At 43.5% G+C, this 22952-nt stretch overlaps 1 protein-coding gene across 1 annotated transcript in view; it reads right to left on the reverse strand.

The window, feature by feature from the left end:
- Nucleotides 1-17728, reverse strand: part of LPCAT2 (lysophosphatidylcholine acyltransferase 2) — a 47469-nt gene extending 29741 nt beyond the window's left edge. The window contains exons 1-6 of the mRNA XM_074968595.1: nt 17593-17728; nt 11775-11914; nt 10466-10683; nt 8309-8421; nt 4934-4994; nt 3447-3505 (exon numbers count right to left, since the gene is read on the reverse strand). Coding sequence (XP_074824696.1) covers nt 3447-3505; nt 4934-4994; nt 8309-8421; nt 10466-10683; nt 11775-11914; nt 17593-17700 — 699 coding nt within the window. The 5' untranslated portion in view covers nt 17701-17728. The remainder of the gene's footprint in view (nt 1-3446; nt 3506-4933; nt 4995-8308; nt 8422-10465; nt 10684-11774; nt 11915-17592) is intronic.
- Nucleotides 17729-22952: the final 5224 nt, after the last annotated feature.

A 22952-nucleotide genomic window follows, 5' to 3' on the forward strand; every position in this document is an offset into this window, starting at 1 on the left:
GCCAGCTGTGCAAGGCGTTGTACAAACACAAGGGGAAAAAACACCCTACCCCAAGCAGCTTAGAAACTAAGTAATAACGTATTGCTAACTTGTGAAAGCAAAAACTTGCCAGTTACTTTATACTGTGTTATTTCACTCCCTAAATTCATCTAAGTATCCCCTCTATTAAGTGCAGGAACTTATAGAAGACACGGCTAATAACGAGTTGACATTCTCCAAGAAAAAGTTAGCAAGTTTTTAAGAGACTTTTATGCGATGTCTTACAAGCATTCAATCGACTTCTTTTACTGTCAAATGCCACAACAGAAATGGTGGCATGCTACTTGTCTGGTACTTTCTCAAGTGGGGAAAACAATTTCTGTAATCTTCCCTGTGTACAGTAACTTCTGTCTCCCACCTGGAATTTCTGCCCCTTCCTGCTGTAACATTTACTTGTGCACCCTTCATTTCCTCCAAACAAAACTACCAAAAAACTGATTTTCCAATCCTCTTATTCTTAATAAAAAAAACTATTGTGACCTGCACTGGGCCTTTGCCCCTGAACTTAATTTGAACCTACACACTATGTTGCAATGGGCATGTAATGAAACGTTTGCAACTTCCCTGTGGAAGTCAGCTGAAGGACATCTTTCTACACCCTGTTGCAGTAGTAAAATTACACTCATGTCTAGCATCGTAATCATACGCTTCGCGAGTTAACCACATGGGAAGAAGGCTTAGAAAAAAAGGTGGGGGGCGAAAGTTCACCAACACAGGTGTGGGTCCCATTGTGGTAACGGGGGGGGAAACACCATCAGAGGAGAGTACTGGCATCTAAGGGCAAGTCTAGGCCACAGTGCTGCACTGGCACAGCTGCACCGCTGTAGCGTGGCTGGTGAAGACGTGCTATGCCAACAGATGAGTGCTCTCCCGTTGGCATAATTACTCCACCTCGGTGGGAAGCGGAAGCTATGTCGGCAGCAGAACGTATATAGGGCAAAACTCGCATCGCTCGGGGGGTGCTTTTTCACGCCCCTGAGCAACGTAAGTTAGGTCGACTTAAGCAGTAGCACAGACCTGCCCTAAAAGACACAGGACACAAGTGATCCCACTCCCCGGCCCCCACCTCAAAATGTTTGATCCTTCTGGTGGGGTGGGGAGAGAAAGAGGGGTGGCACACAGGCAGCAGAAAAACAGGAGTGTACTAGCCTACACCACTGTAAGTTAGGTGTATTACAGCAGTCATAAATTAACCCTCAGGGAAGAAGAGCACATCACCCGGACCACAAATACAAGCACATCTATTTCAGCTTAATTAAATTACAATAAAGAGCATTAAATGTCTGCCTTGGGGGTCTTTTGCGCTTACTCAGGGAGAAGAATTGCTCTAACAGCTACAAAAACTTGGAAAGATAGGGTGGCAGAGAGTAGAAGTAAAACTGAATCAGAAGTCCCCAAATTCCCATATGCTAAATGCTTGCAGCTGCCTGCTCATAAGGAATGAAAGTTACCTTAATTAGTTGTGACAGGTAATGAGAAAAATGTATTTAATTATATGTTTATTTAAGACCAGGGTGATCTCCTGGCCCCACTACAGTCCATGGCAAAACTTCCATTGATTTTAATAGGGCCAGGATCTTAGCCAAGTCCAATATAGGCCCACTGAAGTCAAAGGGAACCTTTCCAGCGATTTCAGTAAGCTTTGGATCAGGATCTAATTATATTCAGGAGGCCATGGCTTTAGTCAGCTTACTTCCAATCTGATGTAAAACATTTAGCTGTGTAAATATTAAAGGACTTTGTTCTTCCTTCAGTATTCACTCCTGTTGACTTTTGCCACCTTGTCATTGGGATCTGATGCAGCCACTGCACTGGTGGCATTCTTTTATATGGGACAATTCAGAGGAGGGAGAAAAAATGAAAGAGAGTGTTTTGTTTTTTTTTAATTAAAACATAGAAGTAAGAGTGAAGAGACCAGAATTCTATTCCCAGCTCTGCTACTCACCCCCTATGGGGCCTCGGACAAATTGTCTCAGTTTCTTCATCTGTAAACTAGGGGTAACATTTACCCTAGCTTCCTCACTCATGTGTTGTGAAGGGAAGTTCATTTTAATATATGTACGTTTCTTGAGTTTCTTGGATGCAATGCAAACTATTATTCTTATGTACATGTGAGAACAGTGGCAGTGATTTTTGCCCCACGTATCAGACAGAGGAAGTAGTAGTGTGGGAATTACATACGTGAATCGGGGATTAAAAGTATCCTCAAGTTTATCAGCCATATAAGTATTTCAGCAGGATGGAACCAGATGTGCAATCGAGGACAATTCTTAAAATTCCACGCACGCCTAATAAAAAGTGTTACTGAGAGGCAGTGCACTCTCTTTATTTGCGGCCTTCTAGTAATTATCTTATGAAACTGTTTCAAAGGTTGTTTCTCTTAATGGCTCACAATTGGTCTCCCCCGCACATTACTGTGAAAGATACATAACCAGAAGTTGGCATGCAGCTTTACAGAACACAGATAAAACATGGTTTCTGTCGCAAAGCTAATCAAGTTATGACATATTACAATTAATTTAACGAGTGTGAAACGACAAAAAGGAAAGCAGAGTTTATTATTCTAAATAATTTAATTGGGCCGGCAGCATAACATAACTGCACTGGAGGAGGACATAAGCGTTTCTTATGGTAAATTTATTTGTATTTGATTTCCAATTGCATATATGCTAGAATATAGAAAAAGTGTATTAAAGACAATTGGGTTGTTGTTTTCAATTTTTTACAAGACATTGCAAAACCAAATACTAATACTGAAGCGCTAAACGGGACATTTCCAAAGCACATGCTACACTGGTTGCTTCAATATTAGGAAGAATGCAGTAAGCTCATTTGTATTTGGAAAACGTATGTAGAAGTATGAGAAGCCAAGACTAAGCACTCCTCAAACAATAAGACGTAGTTTGAGGGAATTGCTTCCATGTTGCTTGCAGTCAATCAAAGGGAACATGTTGTACATTACTGTTACAAATTTGCTTTTCACCCCTAGTAAACAAAATATAGCAAGAGTGCTCTTAAAGTAGTATTTAATTTCTTAAGCACTTTCTGCTGTATTACACTGGTAGGCCCTCAATCTTCAGATGTGCCAAGTGCAATCTTGGTGCAGCCATGAGTAGAAGACTAAGCAACCTTTCTGCCCCCACAGTTCTAGGATAGCCCCTCAGTCTTGCCACACCAAGAAGGAAGAAGAACGATGCAGTAGAGCGAGCTACACTAGTTTTGCATCACTGGAGGATTCCCCTGTCTCAGGGAAATTCTCAGCCAACCCTTTAAGGCAAAGCAGCTGGGGCCTTTAGGAATGCCTTTAAACTTGATGACAATGGACTGCCTAGAACCTGTGTGTCTTTTAAGAAGAATGTTTTGATTTCCAGCTTTGTAAGTTGCAAAAAGGAGAATGTTCTACTCACCAGTTTGTTTGGATATCGGAGCAGCACGGGTTGCACGGGAACTCCTGGAATAAAGGCTCCTGTAACCACAAATCACTTTTTAATATACAAACATAATCACTTAAAATTCTTAAGTGATTAAGACAAGAGAGGACTGGAGGACAAATAAAATGTAATGGGGAAACAAAAACAAGAAAAGAAAAAGTTATCACTTCACAGTTATTTTTTAAAAGCATGACTAGTCAGATTCCAGATAAAGGAGACCCCCTCTTCTACTAGAACAGAGTTTTAGATCAGAGAGAAGTGATTCCCTCATGAATGTCAGGAATGAACGTCAGTTCCCAAGGAACATATTCAGTGTTGTTGCAGCCATGTTGGTCCCAGGACATTAGAGAGACAAGGTGAGTGAGGTAGTAAAAGATATTACCTCACTCATCTTGTCTCTCCAGTCACCAAGGGAACAATATTGGCTACATGTTCACATGACCATTGGGGAGAATGACAGTCAAGATGGTCACGTATTGCTTATGGTTCTTATTTAGTCACATAGGTGCCTATACTAGCATTGTGTGGCTTTGGAATAAGGAGCTGCTTTTTCAACGACATAACGTGGGAAACCAGCATAGCTTTGGTGAGCAAGCAGCAACAAAGACCACTTTCTGCTAGACAGTGCCATTATAGAACATCTATTCTGTGCAGCCAATAATCTGTTCTGCTAATTCTGCTAAATATGAACCAGAGTAGATTTCATAAATCAGCTGCATGACAAAGATTTTTTTTATTTCTTTCATTACTACCTGAACAAATATACACTGAAGCACTGAGATTACTTCAGTTAGTTGCTCAGCTCTAAATTTTAAAAATTACAAGACTATTATGAAACTACCAAAATAAATGCAATTATCCTGCAGGAACCAGTAAAATTCTGAGTTGTTTATGCATTTGAAGCATTACTAAGTATATTAAATGTTAGGGGTTAACTAAATAAAAAACAAATGCACCTCAAATTACAGGAACGTTGTCAGGTCAAATCTCTCAGAAGTAGGTTTTGTGAAAATGGGTTTCCACTGTTTATTTTTAATTTTAATGAAGATGCTTTATATAAAACTAATAGACATTCCTGTGAACTACACAACTATTGTCATTGCTCTAAAGCATGAAAAAGACACAGTTAAATTGTCTAGAAGCTGCCCAGAAACAAAGTGCAACTAACTAGTCTATTATCGTTCTACAAGCTGCTGGAAATTAAAAAAGTAAATTCACAGCAAATGGTATAAAGTAGTAGAGGTTTGAAAAACAGTTTTAATAATCTAAGGTGTTACTAGTAGCACAGGTGAAGAAAAGTGGCTTTTTAGACATGCTTGACTTGACAGTACCCTTGCAGACTGTAAATAAACAAAAGAAACCCACTGGTCCAAATTAATATTTTACAAACTGATGAAGTGACTTTGTAAATCATGCCTGTCCATGATTTTCTAACAAAATACATGCAACACAATGTCTCTCACCTTGTTTAAAGGTGATCAGGCAAGAACGATTTGTACAGGTGCCTTCTGGGAAAATCAGTACCTTGGATGGAAAAAAGTGTATATATATTTACATACATATACTTTATACTTCTGCCTTAACAACTTATACATGCCTGAAGGTGTGACTTCTTATTCAAGCTCTCTGAGCTGTCGATGAGCCCTGATACTGCACCACAACTTTATCACTTTGTCAGCAAGGAAATGAAAGAACTAGTGAAGGATGCCAGTGACTGACAGCAATTTTATTCGTCTGGATTTGGAAACAAATGCTTTGTAAGAGAAGGAACTTCTGGGAAGGTCTTTGTCAAGTCTGAAGTAGAGCACAAAAGGCCTCCAATGTTTCCCTTGCAGTATCTAGTGTTGGAAATAATGAGCGATTGTTTCTTTCTCTGCCAGACGCTCCTTACAGATCTGTAAGCTGAATGAACATTGAGTCTGGGTTGACATCAAGTGCACAGGAGGCACTCAAGCACTTACCGACGCAGATGCTATCAACATGAGCTCAGATGCCAACTGTCAGGATATGATCACGGATCAAGGGGCAACAGCAAAACACAGACTTAGAGTGGCGGCATTTGTGATGTGAGGACTTCTGAAAGCATTACGTACTACTCAATGGCTTTGGAGTCTGGAAGAATCAGACACACTGGATACCCAGGAGGTCTTAGAATCATCTTTGGAAGCAATGGGACTAGAAGGAGATACAGTATGACACAGCACAGCCAACCCTTCAAGGAACATAGAGCACACCAGCAGCTTCGTCTTTTCGGGGCACTCTAGCAACACCTATTGGAATTCTGAACTCTCTGGGCAAGAACATGCAACTCCTGAATAGTGTCACTGTAGCAAACATTACAAAGAGACGCTCCTACTTCACTCCCTCCTAGTGCACAGGGCATGGCTGGGGGAAAAGAAGGCATGCCCAAGGCATCCCTGTGCTCCAGTGATACTCTGCTTGGGGCCATAGGTAGGTAGATGTAAGTTAGAGCAACCCCAAGGATGCTCCAATGTATGACAGAGGGGCAGCTCCAAGGATAGAGGAAGCACAAAGGTGGTACACACATGACCATTCCTGTACCAACCATAGTACAACCAGAACAAAAATTGCTGCCTAGGTACCTGGGCGTGAAAACTGATACTTAAAGGACATGAGGCTGGTGCCCAGAGAGAGAAATTTTCATATTCCTACCTCCAGAATCAAGTAGACAAATGCAACCAGTTCTCTCTAGACCAAGAGAGCCACCCTTTGAGAACCTAAAAGAAACGTGATGGGAGCAGCCACATGTGCTCCTGGCTAGCACATGCCACTTACCTCAGCAGACATGCTGAGAACAGACAAAGCACTCTAACCAGATCATGCCTCCTTTGCGCTGAGGAGTACAGGGGAAACAACAGCTGGGCCCCTTTGTTGCTAACAGGAGTAGTCTTCTGTTGATGCGCACTGTTCTAAGGGAAGGGGCCCCTGCTTTCTCCTCCACTGCACCCACGTAACAGTGGCAGCATTTGGCCCTAGATATTTTAGAGTATGTTGTGAAAACATGTTTACAGTCAGATTCCTCCAAAAAAGAGGAAGGATAACACACAGGACTGGGAGTCAGTAAGCACGGACTACATTCCCAGCTTGGCCACTGACTCACTCCACAACCTCGGGTTGGTCACATAGCTATGCCTCAGCTTCCTCGTTGGTAAACTGGGAATCCACGAGTCTACTCTAATTTATGCCACAAGCCTAAACAGACCCCAATACCTCTGGGGATTGGGATAGCGCAAAACAGTCTTAAAGCCACCACTGTGTCTGCCCCCTGTCTTCAGCAGAGCTCTGGTGCACCTGGTCTATATTCCATCCAACCACGCATTTCCTCCAGGAAAATGAACTGCACTGGCTCAATCACATCTCCGTTTCTAAGCACAGCATTACTCAAAAGCTTTCCTAGACATGACCAGAGTGTTTGATTAAAATTCCTGCGTAGCAGAGTTCCATACCTGTGACAAATGGAAAAACAACCAAGGTGGCTGTAAGAATGCGTAAGGAAAATTTGAACATGCACTTGTCAGTCAAATTAAAGAAGCCTAAATCCTAACTAAAGAACCTGGAGCAAGCTGCTCGTGAAATGAAAATGATGCATGGTACATTTAAGTAATCTCGTCCCAGGGAGAAAATGACATGTGTTTTGGTTTTCTGCTTCCTGGAAATGGGGATCTATGGCTGCTGGCTGTCCCGACCGCCCCTTTATCATTAGGGCTGTGCATTCCGGTTCAACAGAAACACAAATATCTTGCTATTGGCATCTCTGACTTTTCACAAGCTTTTTATTTTTGCTTCAGGAAGCCAGTTATGGAACAAAAAATAAACTGATAGCTAGTTTCCTCATGATGTTTCAATCATCCAGGAAGGGACCTGCTCTGAGAAAAATATATCTCATGATATTTCAACCACTGAACTTGTTCTCTCAGTCACTGAAAACAAAAACAAACACAGGCACACGCACGAGATCAGGGCAGATTTCTACCTTGGATGCTCCTCTGCCTTTAAGATCTCCACACACAATAGAAGAGGTGCCATTCCAGTGCGTGGGATAGGACAGGCTCAGGATTTGGTCAAATTGTCCTCGGGAGTTCAGTTGTGTGAGGCTCCCTGTGCATTGTCAGTCAGGGGGTTTTATAACAGGGCAGCAGTGGGCAGAGGTCAGAACTAGAGGATCAGCTTCTTCAGGGATCCTTTAGGCTTTGCTCTTCCAAGAAGAATGGGGTGTGCGAAGGCTCCAGGGCCCATCCCAGCCCTTGGCCTGGCACAGTATCTGTGGAGCTGCTCCTCCAAACACCACTCTCTCCATGGAGGTCCCCAGCATCCAGCTACTCAGGCTGGGAAGATAATGTAGTCCTAGAAGCAGAGAAACAGCGTGGTGCTGAAAAGTTACCATAAGCGAGTAGGTGTGCAGTGCTGATATCCATTACTCTCATGCTGAGCTCGAACACAGATGGTAAAGTGGCTTCCAAAATACAGGTGAAGCTAAATGCCTACTAAGTTTCAAGCAACCTGGTCAACAGGCTCAAGGCCCCAAACTTCGGGGCGGGGAGAGGGGGGAAAAAAAGCATCCCTGTGAGTGTTCTTGACATATATTTTTTACAAGTTGTTAGTACGTTTGGGTTCTGAATTGATTCCTCAGTCACTCAAGAGTAATTACGCTGGAACTCCCTTTCTTTTTTAAAAGCCTTTTATAAACCCAGAAGGGTTGATGACGTCTCCTTCGGTTTGAAAGTTACAGCTACAGGCAAGTGTCCAACTGAATGGGACTTTTAAGCCTTAAGCGTCACAATTTAAAAGGAAAACTGACACTTTACAGCCTATTTTACCTGTGGCCACTGGCCTCCTGATGTTGCTCGTTTAGTTATCTCATCGATTGTATTCCTTCGAGAATCTGGGTCTAGACGTGATACCAATATAGGCTGGAAGGATCTGATAATTGCTGTGAAAGAGAGATTCAAGTTATCATTATTATTCATAGCACACTAGAAGATCCAACTGAGATCAAGTGCCACTGTCCTAGGCATTGAATAAGCGCATAGTAAGAAACAGACCCTGCCTTGATCAGCTTCCAGTCTAAATAGAAAAGACAGGCTAAGAATGGGAAAAAACAAGATATTACTGCCCCTAATACAGAGAATTTATGTGATTTTTCACCCAAGTTCATACAATCTGTGGCAGAGTCAGGAACTAAATGCAGATCTCCTAAGTCCCAGTCCTGCCTTGACCACGAGACCATCTTCCCTGCTCCTGTGCTCCCAACACTACATAGCAAATATCAGCAAAAAGAACAGGAGTACTTGTGGCGCCTTAGAGACTAACAAATTTATTTGAGCATAAGCTTTCGTGAGCTACAGCTCACTTCATCGGATGCATGTAGTGGAAAATACAGTGGGGAGATTTTATATACACAGAGAACATGAAACAATGGGTGTTACCATAATGGATTTTTTACTGTCAGTCCTTTTGGTATGATGTCCATCTGTTTGCATTTAAAAAAATCCATTATGGTAACACCCATTGTTTCATGTTCTCTGTGTATATAAAATCTCCCCACTGTATTTTCCACTACATGCATCCGATGAAGTGAGCTGTAGCTCACGAAAGCTTATGCTCAAATAAATTTGTTAGTCTCTAAGGCGCCACAAGTACTCCTGTTCTTTTTGCGGATACAGACTAACACGGCTGCTACTCTGAAACATAGCAAATATCAGTAAGTCTTTCGTGCTAGTCTAGTGTTCTTAGGTTACTTCTAGTTGCCGACTGGGAGTTTGGCTTTGCGTTATATTGCTTATGAAGAATGCTGTAAACTTCAGGCTGGCCACCATAAAAAATAAAGGACGTGAGATTAGTAAAAGGGCTACAGCATGTATATGGCCCCAGTAATAATAAGTGTGGGTCTTCTTTTTTCTTGGGTCAATGGGAGGAGGAGGAAGGATCAGACAATGGGAAAAAATCAAGCATATATTCTATTCTAATCTATGGAATGGTTTCCTTTTTGCAGAACTACTTCTTCACAGCTCAGTGACAGACAGACACACACACACATACACACACACACACACACACACAAAGGAGAAATGCTCAGAGAGTTCAAATGTAGAAAGCAGTGGCAAGAATATGCCAGTTTCTGAATTTCCTTGGTCTGGGTCTGTCTGCATTTTCTTTACATAACTCCCCACCCCCAAGACCTCGAGTAATTTGTATGTTCATCTGCAAATTCAGCACTTTAAGGGCTTGATAAGTCCATTCCATCCACCCATGTCAAGTAAAGAAGCCTTTGCACAACTTGCCCATTCTTGGAAACGTCCGGCAGATCTGCACTGGGATTGTCAATTCCACAGCTTCCTTCAAGCCTCCTCTGAGCTACTCATTGTCACAGGCCAGGGGCATATCTAAGCCTTAAGCGTGGGCTCACTACATCCAGTTCTATGGCAAGAAGGTCTCCCTGTGGCAAAAGTCCCCCCAAAGTCACGTGAACCGTGTTCCTTTGGTTTCTTTGTGTTACTCCTGAAGCCCCATGGTCTTCCTGCCTCCTTCCCCTCAAGAGTCTGAAATTTCCCATCTAAGTTGCCAAAGGCAAACACGGTCAACAGGAGAATCTTCTGGCTAATGACTTACAGGATGATTGTCAAGGGTCACTTGAGTCATGTACACAAAGGAAGACAATAGAGCTAGAAATTATGGCAGGACAGTGTTAGGGAGGGAAAGACAGCGGAAATATAGGTCAGGGTTTCAAAGACATTTAGGCACCTAAAGATGCAGATAGGTGCATGGTGCGATTTTCAGAAATACCTAAGCAAGTTAGGAGCCTATCTTCCATTGAGATCTGAAAATCCCACTAGGCGCCTAGCTGCATTTTTAAGTGCCTAAATATCTTTGAAAATCTGGCCCTCAGTCACTTTTTAACATAGGACTTTGGCTCCTAAGTCACTATGGCACTTAGGAAAATTTTATCCCTTATCTGTAACTTTATCAATACTTACTGCCAAATACTGGGGTCGACAGGTTCTCTAACCTGGATACGCTCGATGGAAAGCCAGCTACGACACCAACAATTCCATCAAAGAAGCTTGAGTGAGGAGCTGCCACAAAGATTGGGGCTTCCAAGGGACCTGCTACTTTCCCCTTCACTTTAATTTGGAAGCCCATCAAGAAGAACAAAGTACGACCTAAGCACTGGAAGGCACATTGGATCACTTTCCTTTAAAAAGAAAATAAAACGAATAGCATGCGTAAGTGAATAAACTCCATTACGTGCCCCGGCCACCATTTCTTTCCCACTTTAGAATAAAGAGCATGTAAGTAAGGTTTCCATATCATGCATTATAACTACCGGACTCATGCACCAGCTATGTGGGAAGTCAGACACTACTGCCTCCTTTTTACGTTAAAAACTACAGGGATTCCGCTTTGAATCAAAATTAGCCAGTCAAATAACATCAATCCTGTTTTTTTAAATGATCCGTTTTAATAAAGAAACCCTGATTAAGATGGAAAATGATCATGTTCCTTTAAAGAGGAACTTTAACTCTCAGCTACTCCCCGGTTTTGCTGTAACCCACTTCCTGTTATTATTCGCGCTATGGCTGCAGAGAGGGAAGAATCTGGAATGCACCCAAGATATTGAAAGGCCCAAAGCGGAGCGATCAAAACCCAGAATCCCTGCTTATAACAGATATAGCTGTGAAACAGCCCTTTGATGACATCACACCTAACAGAAAAGACTTGTGAGCGGCCACAAGTGTTTTTGTTGTCATGCATAATAATATTGAGCAATCTGGGCACAAATGTGGCCAAATACAAACTTTGCCTATTATGTAACATCAGCAATATATGGGGATGTATTTTCTTGTTCCCATCATCCTTGGGCAGAATTCCAAGGTGTTTTACTTCCTTTGTTAAGGAGTACCCCACTCTGTGGCCCAAATATTCCTTTCCAGCACCACCTCTAAGGAAAGGCCTGGCTTGCAAAGTGTCTATCTTTAACATCTAAACTAGCTCCCAAGGTCTCTGCTGCAATGAGCTGAGCAAACTACATAGCCCACCACACAGAAGAAGATTTTCTGATATTTGCATGAGGTTGCAGAAACTTTATTTCTGTTTTACAATCACTCAGAGAAAACGCACTAAAATGCTGTTGAATTGAAACATATGAAGCAGACACATTCTCCGCAGCATGTACTTGCAATATTTCTTTGACCATGTTAATAATAAGGAAAAAAATTATTAAAGTTTGAAGCTTTTAAAATACATCGCTAAAAGTTACCTAAAGTTTGACAATTGCTTTTTTACCTCTTCCATCCCATGAGCGGCACAGACCCTCTCTCAGGGTGGCAGAAAGTCACAATTGCTGCAATTGGCCATGTTAGCAGCAAAATTAATGCAATGCATATGGCACGAAATGGAAGCAGGATAATCCCCAACAGGACAGTCTGCGAGGGGAAAAAAAGGGAGAAAATGCACCAACAGAAATCACTGACCACTCATTTGCTCTGGTTACATAATGTGGACTTTAAAGTACTTATGTCACTGCTACATGATTAAAAACGAAAAGTATTATGTGATTCTAACACAACTACAGATGTTTACATAAAAGGAGGGGGAAGTTATTTACTTCTACAAACGGTGCTTGGGAAAATTCTATAGTTGGAATTGGAATTTCTGAATCTTTAAGTAAAGGATCTTACAAGAATGACTGGCATAGGGGATTGGAAAACTTATTTATTTAGCGTGTGCATAGTCGTCTAGCCAAGCGATGGCATCTTCAGTGGCATGATCCAGTTCTTCTAGGCCATCGCTGAACCTAGTCAGCAGGCATTCCTCGACAACCTGTATCATCGGCAGTGTCGCACCGCAGCTGCACAAAGGGCTGTAACAAAGGCCCCAGCGACACTGGTTCGCTACACAGAGACCTTGCCCAGTCTGGAACCTGTTCAACAGGGACCACTGGCAATGGGACAGGTCAAAACCAGGCTGGCAAATTGTGGGGTTGGCGACAAGGGACTGGTTGGGGATTATAACAAATAATCATTCCTCTCGCCAGAGTGTTTCCGCCCTAACATCCTGGCGTGGCGGATTGGAAATGGTAATGGTCGCCTCCAGGTGACCAGTTCACATCCAGTCCAGATAGCTAGTAACCAAACATCATTACCAACTGACATCTGCTTGATGTGTCTCAGTCCCGGTCCTAGGGAACACATCCACAACAAGCCCACTGTAACGTGCACTAATGTTGGTATAGCCTCAGCAGAAACACCAAGATGGAAACAGGCTAAGTCCCCCCTGCATTAGTAGCTTGAGCTTTAGTGGCACTCAAGCATCCACACATGCACACACACCCTGATGAGCTAGCTATGTCGAGCATGAAGCCCCAGTTACCTGCAGCTAGACATTTATGGGCATGGTTGGGAACTGAATTAGGGGGAACACTCAGGTTGTACCCTGAGCTATAAATGTAGTGAAGCCATACCTAAATTGCCTGTTCACCCCAAAGACAATCTCTACTATTTAAGTTCTAGCATAGTACGAGTATCCCATGTCATTACGGCTGCCCAGGAGATATCAGTTCTATGGACAATAAAGTCTTCAGTCCGCAGTCACTCTGGGAATTTTTCACAAACACTGAAGTCACTTAAAAGTATTAAAAACATACAGGCTTGATGAAGACAACACGATCTATTTTACTTCCTACCTCCTGACTGCTTTGAAATGTGCCTCTTTGAATCCTCAAAACACACTGAGATAGAGCCTCAACTTTATTTTTCATAAATTTAGAAAAAACTTTGTTTAGATAGGCTAAAACTGAAATGCACTCTGTTCCTGAGCTGAGCTGTTGAAGGGAAAAAGACACAGCTTCCCTGTTCCTTGGTCAATGACAAGAACAGACTCAATATTTGCACATAGTATAATACACACAAAGCAGTCTTGCCACAATCAAACTGTTCCTCTTCGACTCAGTTCGTAAAGCTCTCTCAAACATGCTAGGTAGGTATATCATAGACACATGTACCCAGGAAAATGCAGACTGGATAATCCAGCTATTCAGTAAGGGTTATAAAACTACAAACCATGCTAATATGAATGCAAATATTTGACATGGTATTAAACTTTATCATGATGTAACCATATCCTGCTTTATTCTACAATACTGCTGCTGTATTTAACAGAATAAATGCACAAACCATATTCATCCAAAGGCATACTGGATGTCATGAAGCCTCTCAACATAACTAATCACAATGAAAGAGCTTAATGTGTTGTATTTAAGTTGAATCTTGAAATAATTTTGCAATGTTTTTCAATCAGGTCACAAACAACAGAAAGTAGAAACAGAAGAATTAGTTTTGGGAAACCCCCATTTGGAAAGTTTTATATCTGAAGGATCATTACATCCACAGTCATTTAACAATGAATTTCCAAAACCGGACAGGTACATTGCAGCAAGAAGTGTATCGTACCAAAAACGAGCAAGTTGTGTTAAGTATTTTAGTGCCATATCAGGTGATTGGCTCTTATTAGCAATCATGCAAGCTTTACCTTTTTTTTTTTTCTGAACCTGCAACTAAATAGCAGCATTCCTCCCTCAAAGACAGCACTTCTAATCTGATCTTTACAAATGACTACTTCCTCTTCAATAAAAGCAAGGCCAAACAGCTGCCCCAATCAGGAAATAACTTCCGGAAAGCAATTTCTGATTCATACAGCTGAATGATCATTACCAAACTATATCACTGTCTTGATTCTTACCTCTCCCCTTTAAATTAACTAAATGTTTGTAATTCACGTTGGAGATTAAAAACATTTCTAAGTACTATTCATTCTATTCTTCAATATACTCCATTGGCTACAATGTTCCTTTTGTCTGTCTCTCTCATCTCCTTCAGCGTTCCTTCAATCTTGTCGTGACATCCTACTATTCCAAAAATAATTGGATCATCTCCAATCAAAAGTAAATTTGTCCTTATTTATCTTCTAAATCCATCAGCTATCGCATCCAGGAAAATCTGAGCCCTATTATTATTACTAGCATTTGTCCTATATCTGGGAAGTTAAAGTTTCCCATGATCACGCAATTCCCATTATTATTTACTTCATTAAAAACATTAAAGAGGTCTCTATCCATATCCAATTCAGATCCCGGTGGTGTATAGCACACCCCAAGCACTATCCCAGTGGAGGCTCTAGTAGCTTTCTTCCCCAGTGTAATTTTTACCCAGACAGACTCTGTCTTATCCATTCCATCACTTCTTATTCCTTTACAGTCGACCTCATCATTGATATACAATGCTACTCCACCACCTTTGCCTTTATTTCTGTCTTTCCTAAATAGCACATACCCTTCAATACCTGTACTCCAGTCATGACTACTATTCCACCATGTTTCTGTTATCGTTATATCATCTGCTTTCACTTCCTGCACCAGTAGCTCTAGTTCCTCCATTTTGTTAACCTAGGCTCCCTCGCATTGGTGTATCTTAATTTTTGGTATTTGGCTTTGCTCACGTTCTTTACCTGATTAGGCACAGACATTCTACGGCCAGTATCACCTATCAGACTGGTATCTAAACCACCCTTCCTCCTTATGTTCATTCTCCTACCCACGGCTGTATCCTTTCTTACTTCGTTTTCTTCCCTCTCAATGCTAAACTAGAGAAGAGCATTTGTTTGTGTGCAGAAGTTTGAACATGAACATTCTATGCTGTCCAATGTCCACAAGAAAGATTCAGCGAGTAAAATGTGAGTGAAAATCAGGATCTTTAGTTCCCATTGGCCCCTTGTCTCTCTGTCAGGCCTTGACCTGCAAGGTGCACCTCACGGGCAGAACCCAGCGCTCATGGAAAACCCCAATGGCCTCGAGGGGGCTGTGAATGGGTGCCAGGCTCACCACACACTGCACCTTGCAGCACTGGGGCCTGAAACTGTACCATTGTGTAATCTCCCCCCACTCCCCCTGTAGCTTTACAGGAACATACTTTGAGTGCTTAACAAAGTGGAGATTATTGTAGAAAGCTGGAGTAATGGACCATGGTTTCAAATTGCAGGCTTCTGAAAACAAGTTTCTGTATTCTATAACCAGGTCTGCTAGTATGGAAACCTACATCTTTGGGGAAATCGCACTGAAGTCCATGGCACAATTGAGAGGCATGGGGTCCGTGCTTGCAGATCCTGGTGTGTTTGTATTTAAGAAGCATTTCAGCCCACCATTAAAGCAGGTCAAATTTGGCTCAAAGTTTAGATTTTAATACTATAGGATTTTAATGTTTTAAAATAATTGTTTCCACATATTTTAATTCTAAAGGGTGAAAGGAAAAAAAGTCTGTCATCCAATCCCTGTAGCATTTGCATCCACTACCCCGTAGAATCTAGTTCAACTGAGCCTTTCAATTCAGCAAAATCTGTTAACGATAATGTGAAACTGGCTACCCTCTTTGCATTGTCCAAGCTAACCGATAAATAAGAGATAGTCAACATGTAAAAAAAAAAAATTATATGTTTTCAAATTATTTAATTTTAATTTGAAAAGAACAGGAAAGAATTTTTAAAGTGCTTAACATGAGTCCTTTTAAGATCAATATTATAATAATTCAGCTTTTTATACTACCATCTCAAAGCGAGGCAGGTATTATTCACATTGTATAGATTAATAACCCAAGGAACAGTGTTTAAAAGTTCATAGTTATAACAAAAATAATGTTTTAAGCTATGTTCTTTCCTACTTTATAAATAAAAACCGTAGCCCTCAGGCTGCAAATACTTATGCAAGGGTGTAACTTTATTCACATGAGTTACAATTTTGATGTCAGTGGGACTACTCATTTACATAATTATTTCACCTGCTCGTTTGCAGGACTGGGTCATTAGATTATTAAAGTAAGATCATTTTAAACAGTGAGTTACTCTTTATGCTGATTTCTTTTACATTTCCCCTAAGCTTTGATAATATAAACAGCCTAGTCATTGTCACTTATTGCTATTCAATTTCACTTTCAAGGTGACATGAACCAGAAAAATGAGGAAATGATTGGGAAGGAAATGTTTCCACTGGATTTGTTTTCCCTGAAAAAAATTTCTACTGCTGTTGAGCATTTTATAAAATGCTCCCCCAACCCACCAGAATCTAAAATCCCAGTGCTCCAACTGGATCTAATTGTATATTAGAGCCAACTCATGGGCCTATTTTGATCTTATGGTACCAGAGTGCTAACATCAAAAGTAATTGCACCTCAGAAGTTCTATCCTTGAATTCAGTGGCTCTCAAACTTTTGTACTGGCGACCCCTTTCACATAGCAAACCTCTGAGTGCGACCTCATAAATTAAAACCACTTTTTAAAATATATTTAACACCATTATAAATGCTGGAGGCAAAGTGGGGTTTGGGGTGGAAGCTGATGGCTCACAACCCCCCCATGTAATCACCTTGCAACCCTCTGAGGGTTCCCGACCCCCAGTTTGAGAACCCCTGCTTTAATTGGACCCAACAGCCACTGTAAACTGAGAGATTAACTCTTCAAAAATAAAATAATAATAATAATAATAACAACATCTCAGTGCAATGGGAGCTACTTTTTAAGGGGGGGGGGGAGAGATCAACGTTTACCGAGACACAGTATTTGTAAACTAGCGCTGTGGGTTTCGGCGAGCTGCGGGAGGGCGATGGGGTTGGTTTGTTGGTATAAGCGGCTCCTCCTGTCAGCCCACCGTCGAAGCGCTCGGCGCTGCACTATGTCCGTGCAAGCGCCTTGCAACGACCCCGGGGACACGCGGACTGGGGGGAAAGACAACCACCTTGTCCAGCTAGTGCACACCCCCGCCGGGGGGCAGACGGGCCGCTCCCCTGAAGAGCCCCGGGGGGGGGGGGGCGGCTGGAGGGAGGCGCTTTGCCCCTGGCACGCCGGAGGCCGGCTACTCGCCGCCCGGGATCGACTCCAGCCTGGGCGGAAGGACGGCACGGGAATAAACCGCCTCATGCCCTTGGCTGGGGGAGCCGGACCCGGACCCTTCCCCGCTCCCGGGCGCCTGTCTATTCCCCGTTGCACGTGCCCCGTTTGCACCGGCGGGGCTGCAGGGCGGGGCTGCCCCGTTCCCCCCGCCCCGCGCCGCCGGCCTTACCCGCGCTTTGTCCTGGGCGCTCAGGCGCCCCTCGTGCACGAAGGGGTTGCGGACGCTGGGCGGGTAGAGCGACTGCTGCCTGGGCAGGGGGAAGAGCCGCGGCGCCATGGCCCCGCCGCGCCGGCCGCCGGGCTCCGAGTCCCCGCCGCCGGGCTGCTCCACCTCCCGCCGCCACCTGCGCATGAGCCGCCCGGGGGGGGGGGCTGCCCCGAGGGATTCCCGGCCTCCCTCCTGGCGTGGCCGCCGCAGGCGGGGGGGGGGTCGGCTCCCGGCCTTTCACGTGTCCCTGGGGGGGGGGTCCTGCTGGGCAGCCCCTGCCCCGGCTGCAGCCAGAGCCCCCAGGAAGGCTGGGAACGGGAGGGGGGATTTAATGGCAGCTCGCCGCCCCCCCCCACCCGTGTGAACAGGTCTCTGAGGGAACTGTCCCCAGAGCACAGCCAACCCCAGGGCCCTTGTGGCCCCCAGCTTTGGGGGCTGGGAAGGGAACCATCCCCCCGTTCCTCCTACAGGAGCTGTGACCAAAGTAGGAGGCTGGACCCCCACACTTCCCACTTCTTTGGACTCGGGCTAGTGGGGGGTGGACCCTTGCCAGCACCCCAGACCTTGAACAGCAGGCCCCCACACACAGCAGGCAGCACACACAAAGCCTCACATCTCTCTATTTGTGGTACCTATCTGGCCTCCATCACTGTAGTATCTACATGCCTCACAATCTTTACAATATCTAGGGTGACCAGATATCCCGATTTTATAGGGACAGCCCCGGTTTTGGGGTCTTTTTCTTATATAGAACAGGAGGACTTGTGGCACCTTAGAGACTAACAAATTTATCAGAACATAAGCTTTCGTGGGCTACAGCCCACTTCATCGGATTCATAGAATGGAACGAGCCATCTTGATTATCACTACAAAAGGTTTTTTCTCCTCCTGGTAATAGCTCATCTTTATTAATTAGCCTCTTACAGTTTGTATGGCAACTTCCACCTTCTCTATGTGTATATATATCTTCTTACTATATGTTCCATTCTATGCATCTGATGAAGTGGGCTGTAGCCCACGAAAGCTTATGCTCTAATAAATTTGTTAGTCTCTAAGGTGCTACAAGTATTCCTGTTCTTTTTGCAGATACAAACTAACACGGCTGTTACTCTGAAACCTTTCTTATATAGCCTTCTATTACCCCCCCCGCCCCCGATTTTTCACATTTGCTGTCTGTTCACCCTAGCTGTATCTCTCCTCACAACATCCCTGTGAGGCAGGGAACTACTATTGCCCCCATTTCACAATTGGGTAACTGAGGCATAGAGAAATTAAATGACTTGCCCAAGGCCTCTGCTTGGAGGTTGCATCCCTTGTTAGTACCTGCTGGGAGCCCCAGTCGTGGCCCAGGATTCCATTGTGCTGGGCGCTCTACAAACACAGACCAAAAGACAGTCCATGCTCCAAGGAGCTTTTCTTTCCCCCTTTCCTTTGTGATGGTACAAAACCAAAAATCTCTCAAATGCACAGCCCAATAAATCATATAGGAGCAAGCCAGGTCTGGGTCAGTGAGGTCTGTCTCTTTAATATATGTAAAGTTTACTTCAGTAACATCAATTTCATCCCTTTATATCATGTTGTCACCATTTCTGATCAGTATTTGACAGGGATTAACACTGAGATAGCCCCAGGTTTTTATGTAGAAGCTGGGGTAAACGTGGACCTAAAATAGATGTCATATCCTGTAAACAGGTCCTCATCCGAATGCCCTGAAACCTTTATTTTGTAATGATCTACCACTAGGTGGAGATAGGACAATTCATTGCCAGAAAGATAAAGTTAAGTGGTCAGGTGGCATAATTAGTGAAGAGGAGTTAATTTTAGGTAGGGAGGCTTATAAGGCTATTCATTCTCCATCTCCATGTCAGAGTTGAGGGTTGCTGGAACTGCTTCTGTCTTCAAACCTGAATGAAGCTTGGTCACTTTTTGAAACTAAGCAAAGTTTCAGCCTAACTTTATTTGGGGTACGTTTAGTTCCTCAGACCACACTCATAACAGAGTTGATATAAATTTATTAACCAGATTATGATGTAAGAACATAACTTTTTCATTGCCCCATCGAAGGCAGAGGGTCTAGTGGAGTGGGCACTGGGCTGGGACTTGGCTTCTAGTCTTTGCTCTCAAATGACTGACCTGTTGTGTTACCTTAGGTGGGTCCCTTGATCTCCCTGTGACACTGTCTCCTATCTCACCTATTGTCTGTCTTGTGTCTAACTAAGCATTCATGTAGTGGCTAGCACCCTAACTCTGTTGGGGTCTGTAAGTGCTACCATCAAACAACTAAATAATAACAATAAACAAGTCTCAACCTTTCTAATCGAGTTCCTCTGATTGGGGAGAACAGTACTTACCCCTACTTCACAGCGATGTCATGAGGATTAATACATTAACAGCAGTCAAATAATTTTAAATAGTATTTGTGCTTTGAAAGTGCAAAACATAGTGTAACGGCTAATTAATAATACAAAGATTCTGCCAAATTCTGACTTCAGGTAGGCACACACCGCACTATCTGTCTGCAATGGAACGCTGGCCAGGCTGTTTTCTTCACTGTCCTTATTGCCATCCCATCCCCACAAATGCTGGGGTTTCTCACTGTCACCTGTCACACACCCTGTCTGGAAACAGCTACAGGACAATCAAAGAAGTTGCTAACATGGAATGTTGGAGAACCTTTTGACTGCCACGCTTGAACTATCTAGAGAGACCTTGGTACAGGTGGAGAGAGAGAGAATCTGAAGGCTGAGAGGGAGGAGAGGAGAGTCCACCCTGAAAGGACTGACTGAAAATCCAAAGGGTTCTCTGAGTGGTGAGGGTATTGGAGGGAGGAGCTGGCTTTGTTTTTGCACTGTTCTGTAACTTGCTGTAGTTTCTCTATGAATAACAGTTTGTTCAAAAACCTGACTGCTTGGCTAGGTGAGCAGCAACCAATTCCTCTTTCATCGGCAGCCAGTCTTCCATAGAGAATGCAAACACCCCAACTGGGCTTAAATGAGCTTTGTGTAGAGATTAACGCTCTGCCTAATTCTCCCTCTGTGACCCCCACTGCCACTTATAATGAAGAACCCTCAGGTACTAAATCTCTCACTTACGTTCCTCCCATTTGGGATGATGCCAAGATTCAAGCATTTAGGCCTAGAGCCACGGTGCCATAAATTCAAAAGTGACCTTCTCTGCCAATCCTTGATCTCCTTTTAAAGCCTAGTGCTTTTTTATTATACATCACCAAAATCCACAGATAAACACACAGCGTTATATATGTGTACAATTTAAGGGTAGTTTATTCTTATTACTATAAAATATTGATCTAGCTTATAAGAGTATTCTAAGTACTTTGCAGGGATGTAGGAAGATAGATTCTTGCCTAGAAGAGCTTACAATCTAAGATCCTGATCCTGCAGTTAAATCTGCTGATGTTAAACCAGGGGTGAAAGTAAGTCGAGTGACTTACGGGTACGCTGGGCCCAGCTCTGGCCCCCGAGAGGGGCGGGGCCTAGGGCGGAAGGGGCAGGGCTGAGGGGGTCAGAGCCAGCCCCAGCCCACCCTGTAAGGTAAGTGCCCCCCACTTCTCCTCCTCCTTCTCCTCCTCCCCCCACCCCACCGGGGTAGCAGCAGCAGCCCGGGGCTCCCAGGGCTATTTAAAGGGCCCAGGGCTCCCCTGCTTCTACGGCCCCGGTCCTTTAATTAGCCGCCGGAGCACTGGGCAAGCGGCAGGGCTCCAGCGGCTATTTAAAGGGCCCACGGCTCCCCTGCTTCTACCACCCCAGTCCTTTAAATAGCTGCCGGAGCCCCGCAGCCACTACCCCAGGGCTCCAGCAGCGGGGCTCTGGAGGCAATTTAAAGGGCCTGGGGCTCCAGCCACTGCTGGGAGCCCCAGGCCCTTTAAATTGCCCCCTGGGGAAGCCAGGCTGCCCCAGTACAGTGCACCGGCTCTTGCCGGTACACCATACCGGGGAGTACCAGCTTACTTTCACCTCTGTGTTAAACCCCTGTGTCCAGTACAGCTGCAGTCTGTACATACAACCCATGTGAAACATGCTGGCAGATTGTGCCATGTTTTGCAGAATATATCCTGTAGGGGGTAGATTTTCCTTTGGTGTAGATTGTCATAACTTCATTGACGTCAGTGGCGCTATGATAAATTATACCACACTAGCATCTTCCCCTTAGTACTCGTTTCAGGAAGAAATAACTCTCCTTTCTTTGCGTTAGCGAGAATTTGTTCCTATAGATCTTCATACCATAAGGATGGGAAATAAAACATCAGAAACTCATTTTAGTGTTTATTTCCAGTACGTATGGAATGGAAGAAAATACATATTCTAAAGTGTGAGACTAAATACATGCACTCACACATTTTTGAAATCTGCTGTCAGTCATTTCTCCCCTGTACCACAAGCTAACAGATGTTGCTCCTTATAGCCATTCACTGATTAATTATCCCGATTAGCCCCAGTGTCTTATCTTTATAGAACACACTCACAAAGGCATTTCTGACATATAAATTGAAAACCCACTTTGTTTGAGGCAGATTCCCACTTGCTTTTGAAAAATGAGCCCCATCTGGTGGTCACACTGCTCTACCACAACAAAACTCAGCACTTTGTTCAGTAACTGATCCCCACAGCCCTTTCTCAAGGTGGGCTCCAATAACCCTGCACAAATAATGCCATAAGAGGTTACTAAATTCGATGGGCCTGACTCTCTCCTTGCTTGCACTGGTATAAATTAGAAGGAGTGCAGTTGAAACCAATTCAGTTATACGTGGTGTAAAACTGGTGTGAGAAAAAAATCACACTTTATGTGTAGAAATTACCAGTTGTTAGGTAGCCAAAACGCAGACTGAGAAAAGAAAACCAGTAGCACAAGCTATGGTCCATAATAATAAGGATCATTATAATTGGCAGATCTAGAAACAGAAAGGGGTCACATTCTAAAAGGATATAAGACATACTAGAAGTGATCAGTTTCTAGAGGTAATATCTATTTAATTATGAAACAAACATAAAACAAATTTTATATGTATTGCTCAAAGGGCCAGATACTCTGGTGTTACATAGCTCCAGTGACTGACTTTAATAGGCTGAGGATCTGGTACAAAGTATGTATGTGTGTATGTAGTATGTATGTATGTAAGTATATATATATATATATAAAATAAAGTACAACATAACAGCGGCAATACTGGGTCAGACCAAAAGTCCATCTAGCCCAGTATCCTGTCTTCCAACAGTGGCCAATGCCAGGTGCTCCAGACAGACTGAACAGAACAGGTAATCATCAAGTGATCCATTCCCTGTCACCCATTCCCAGCTTCTGGC

This window comes from Natator depressus, chromosome 12 (assembly GCF_965152275.1).
Source record: "Natator depressus isolate rNatDep1 chromosome 12, rNatDep2.hap1, whole genome shotgun sequence".
NCBI lineage: Eukaryota > Metazoa > Chordata > Testudines > Cheloniidae > Natator > Natator depressus.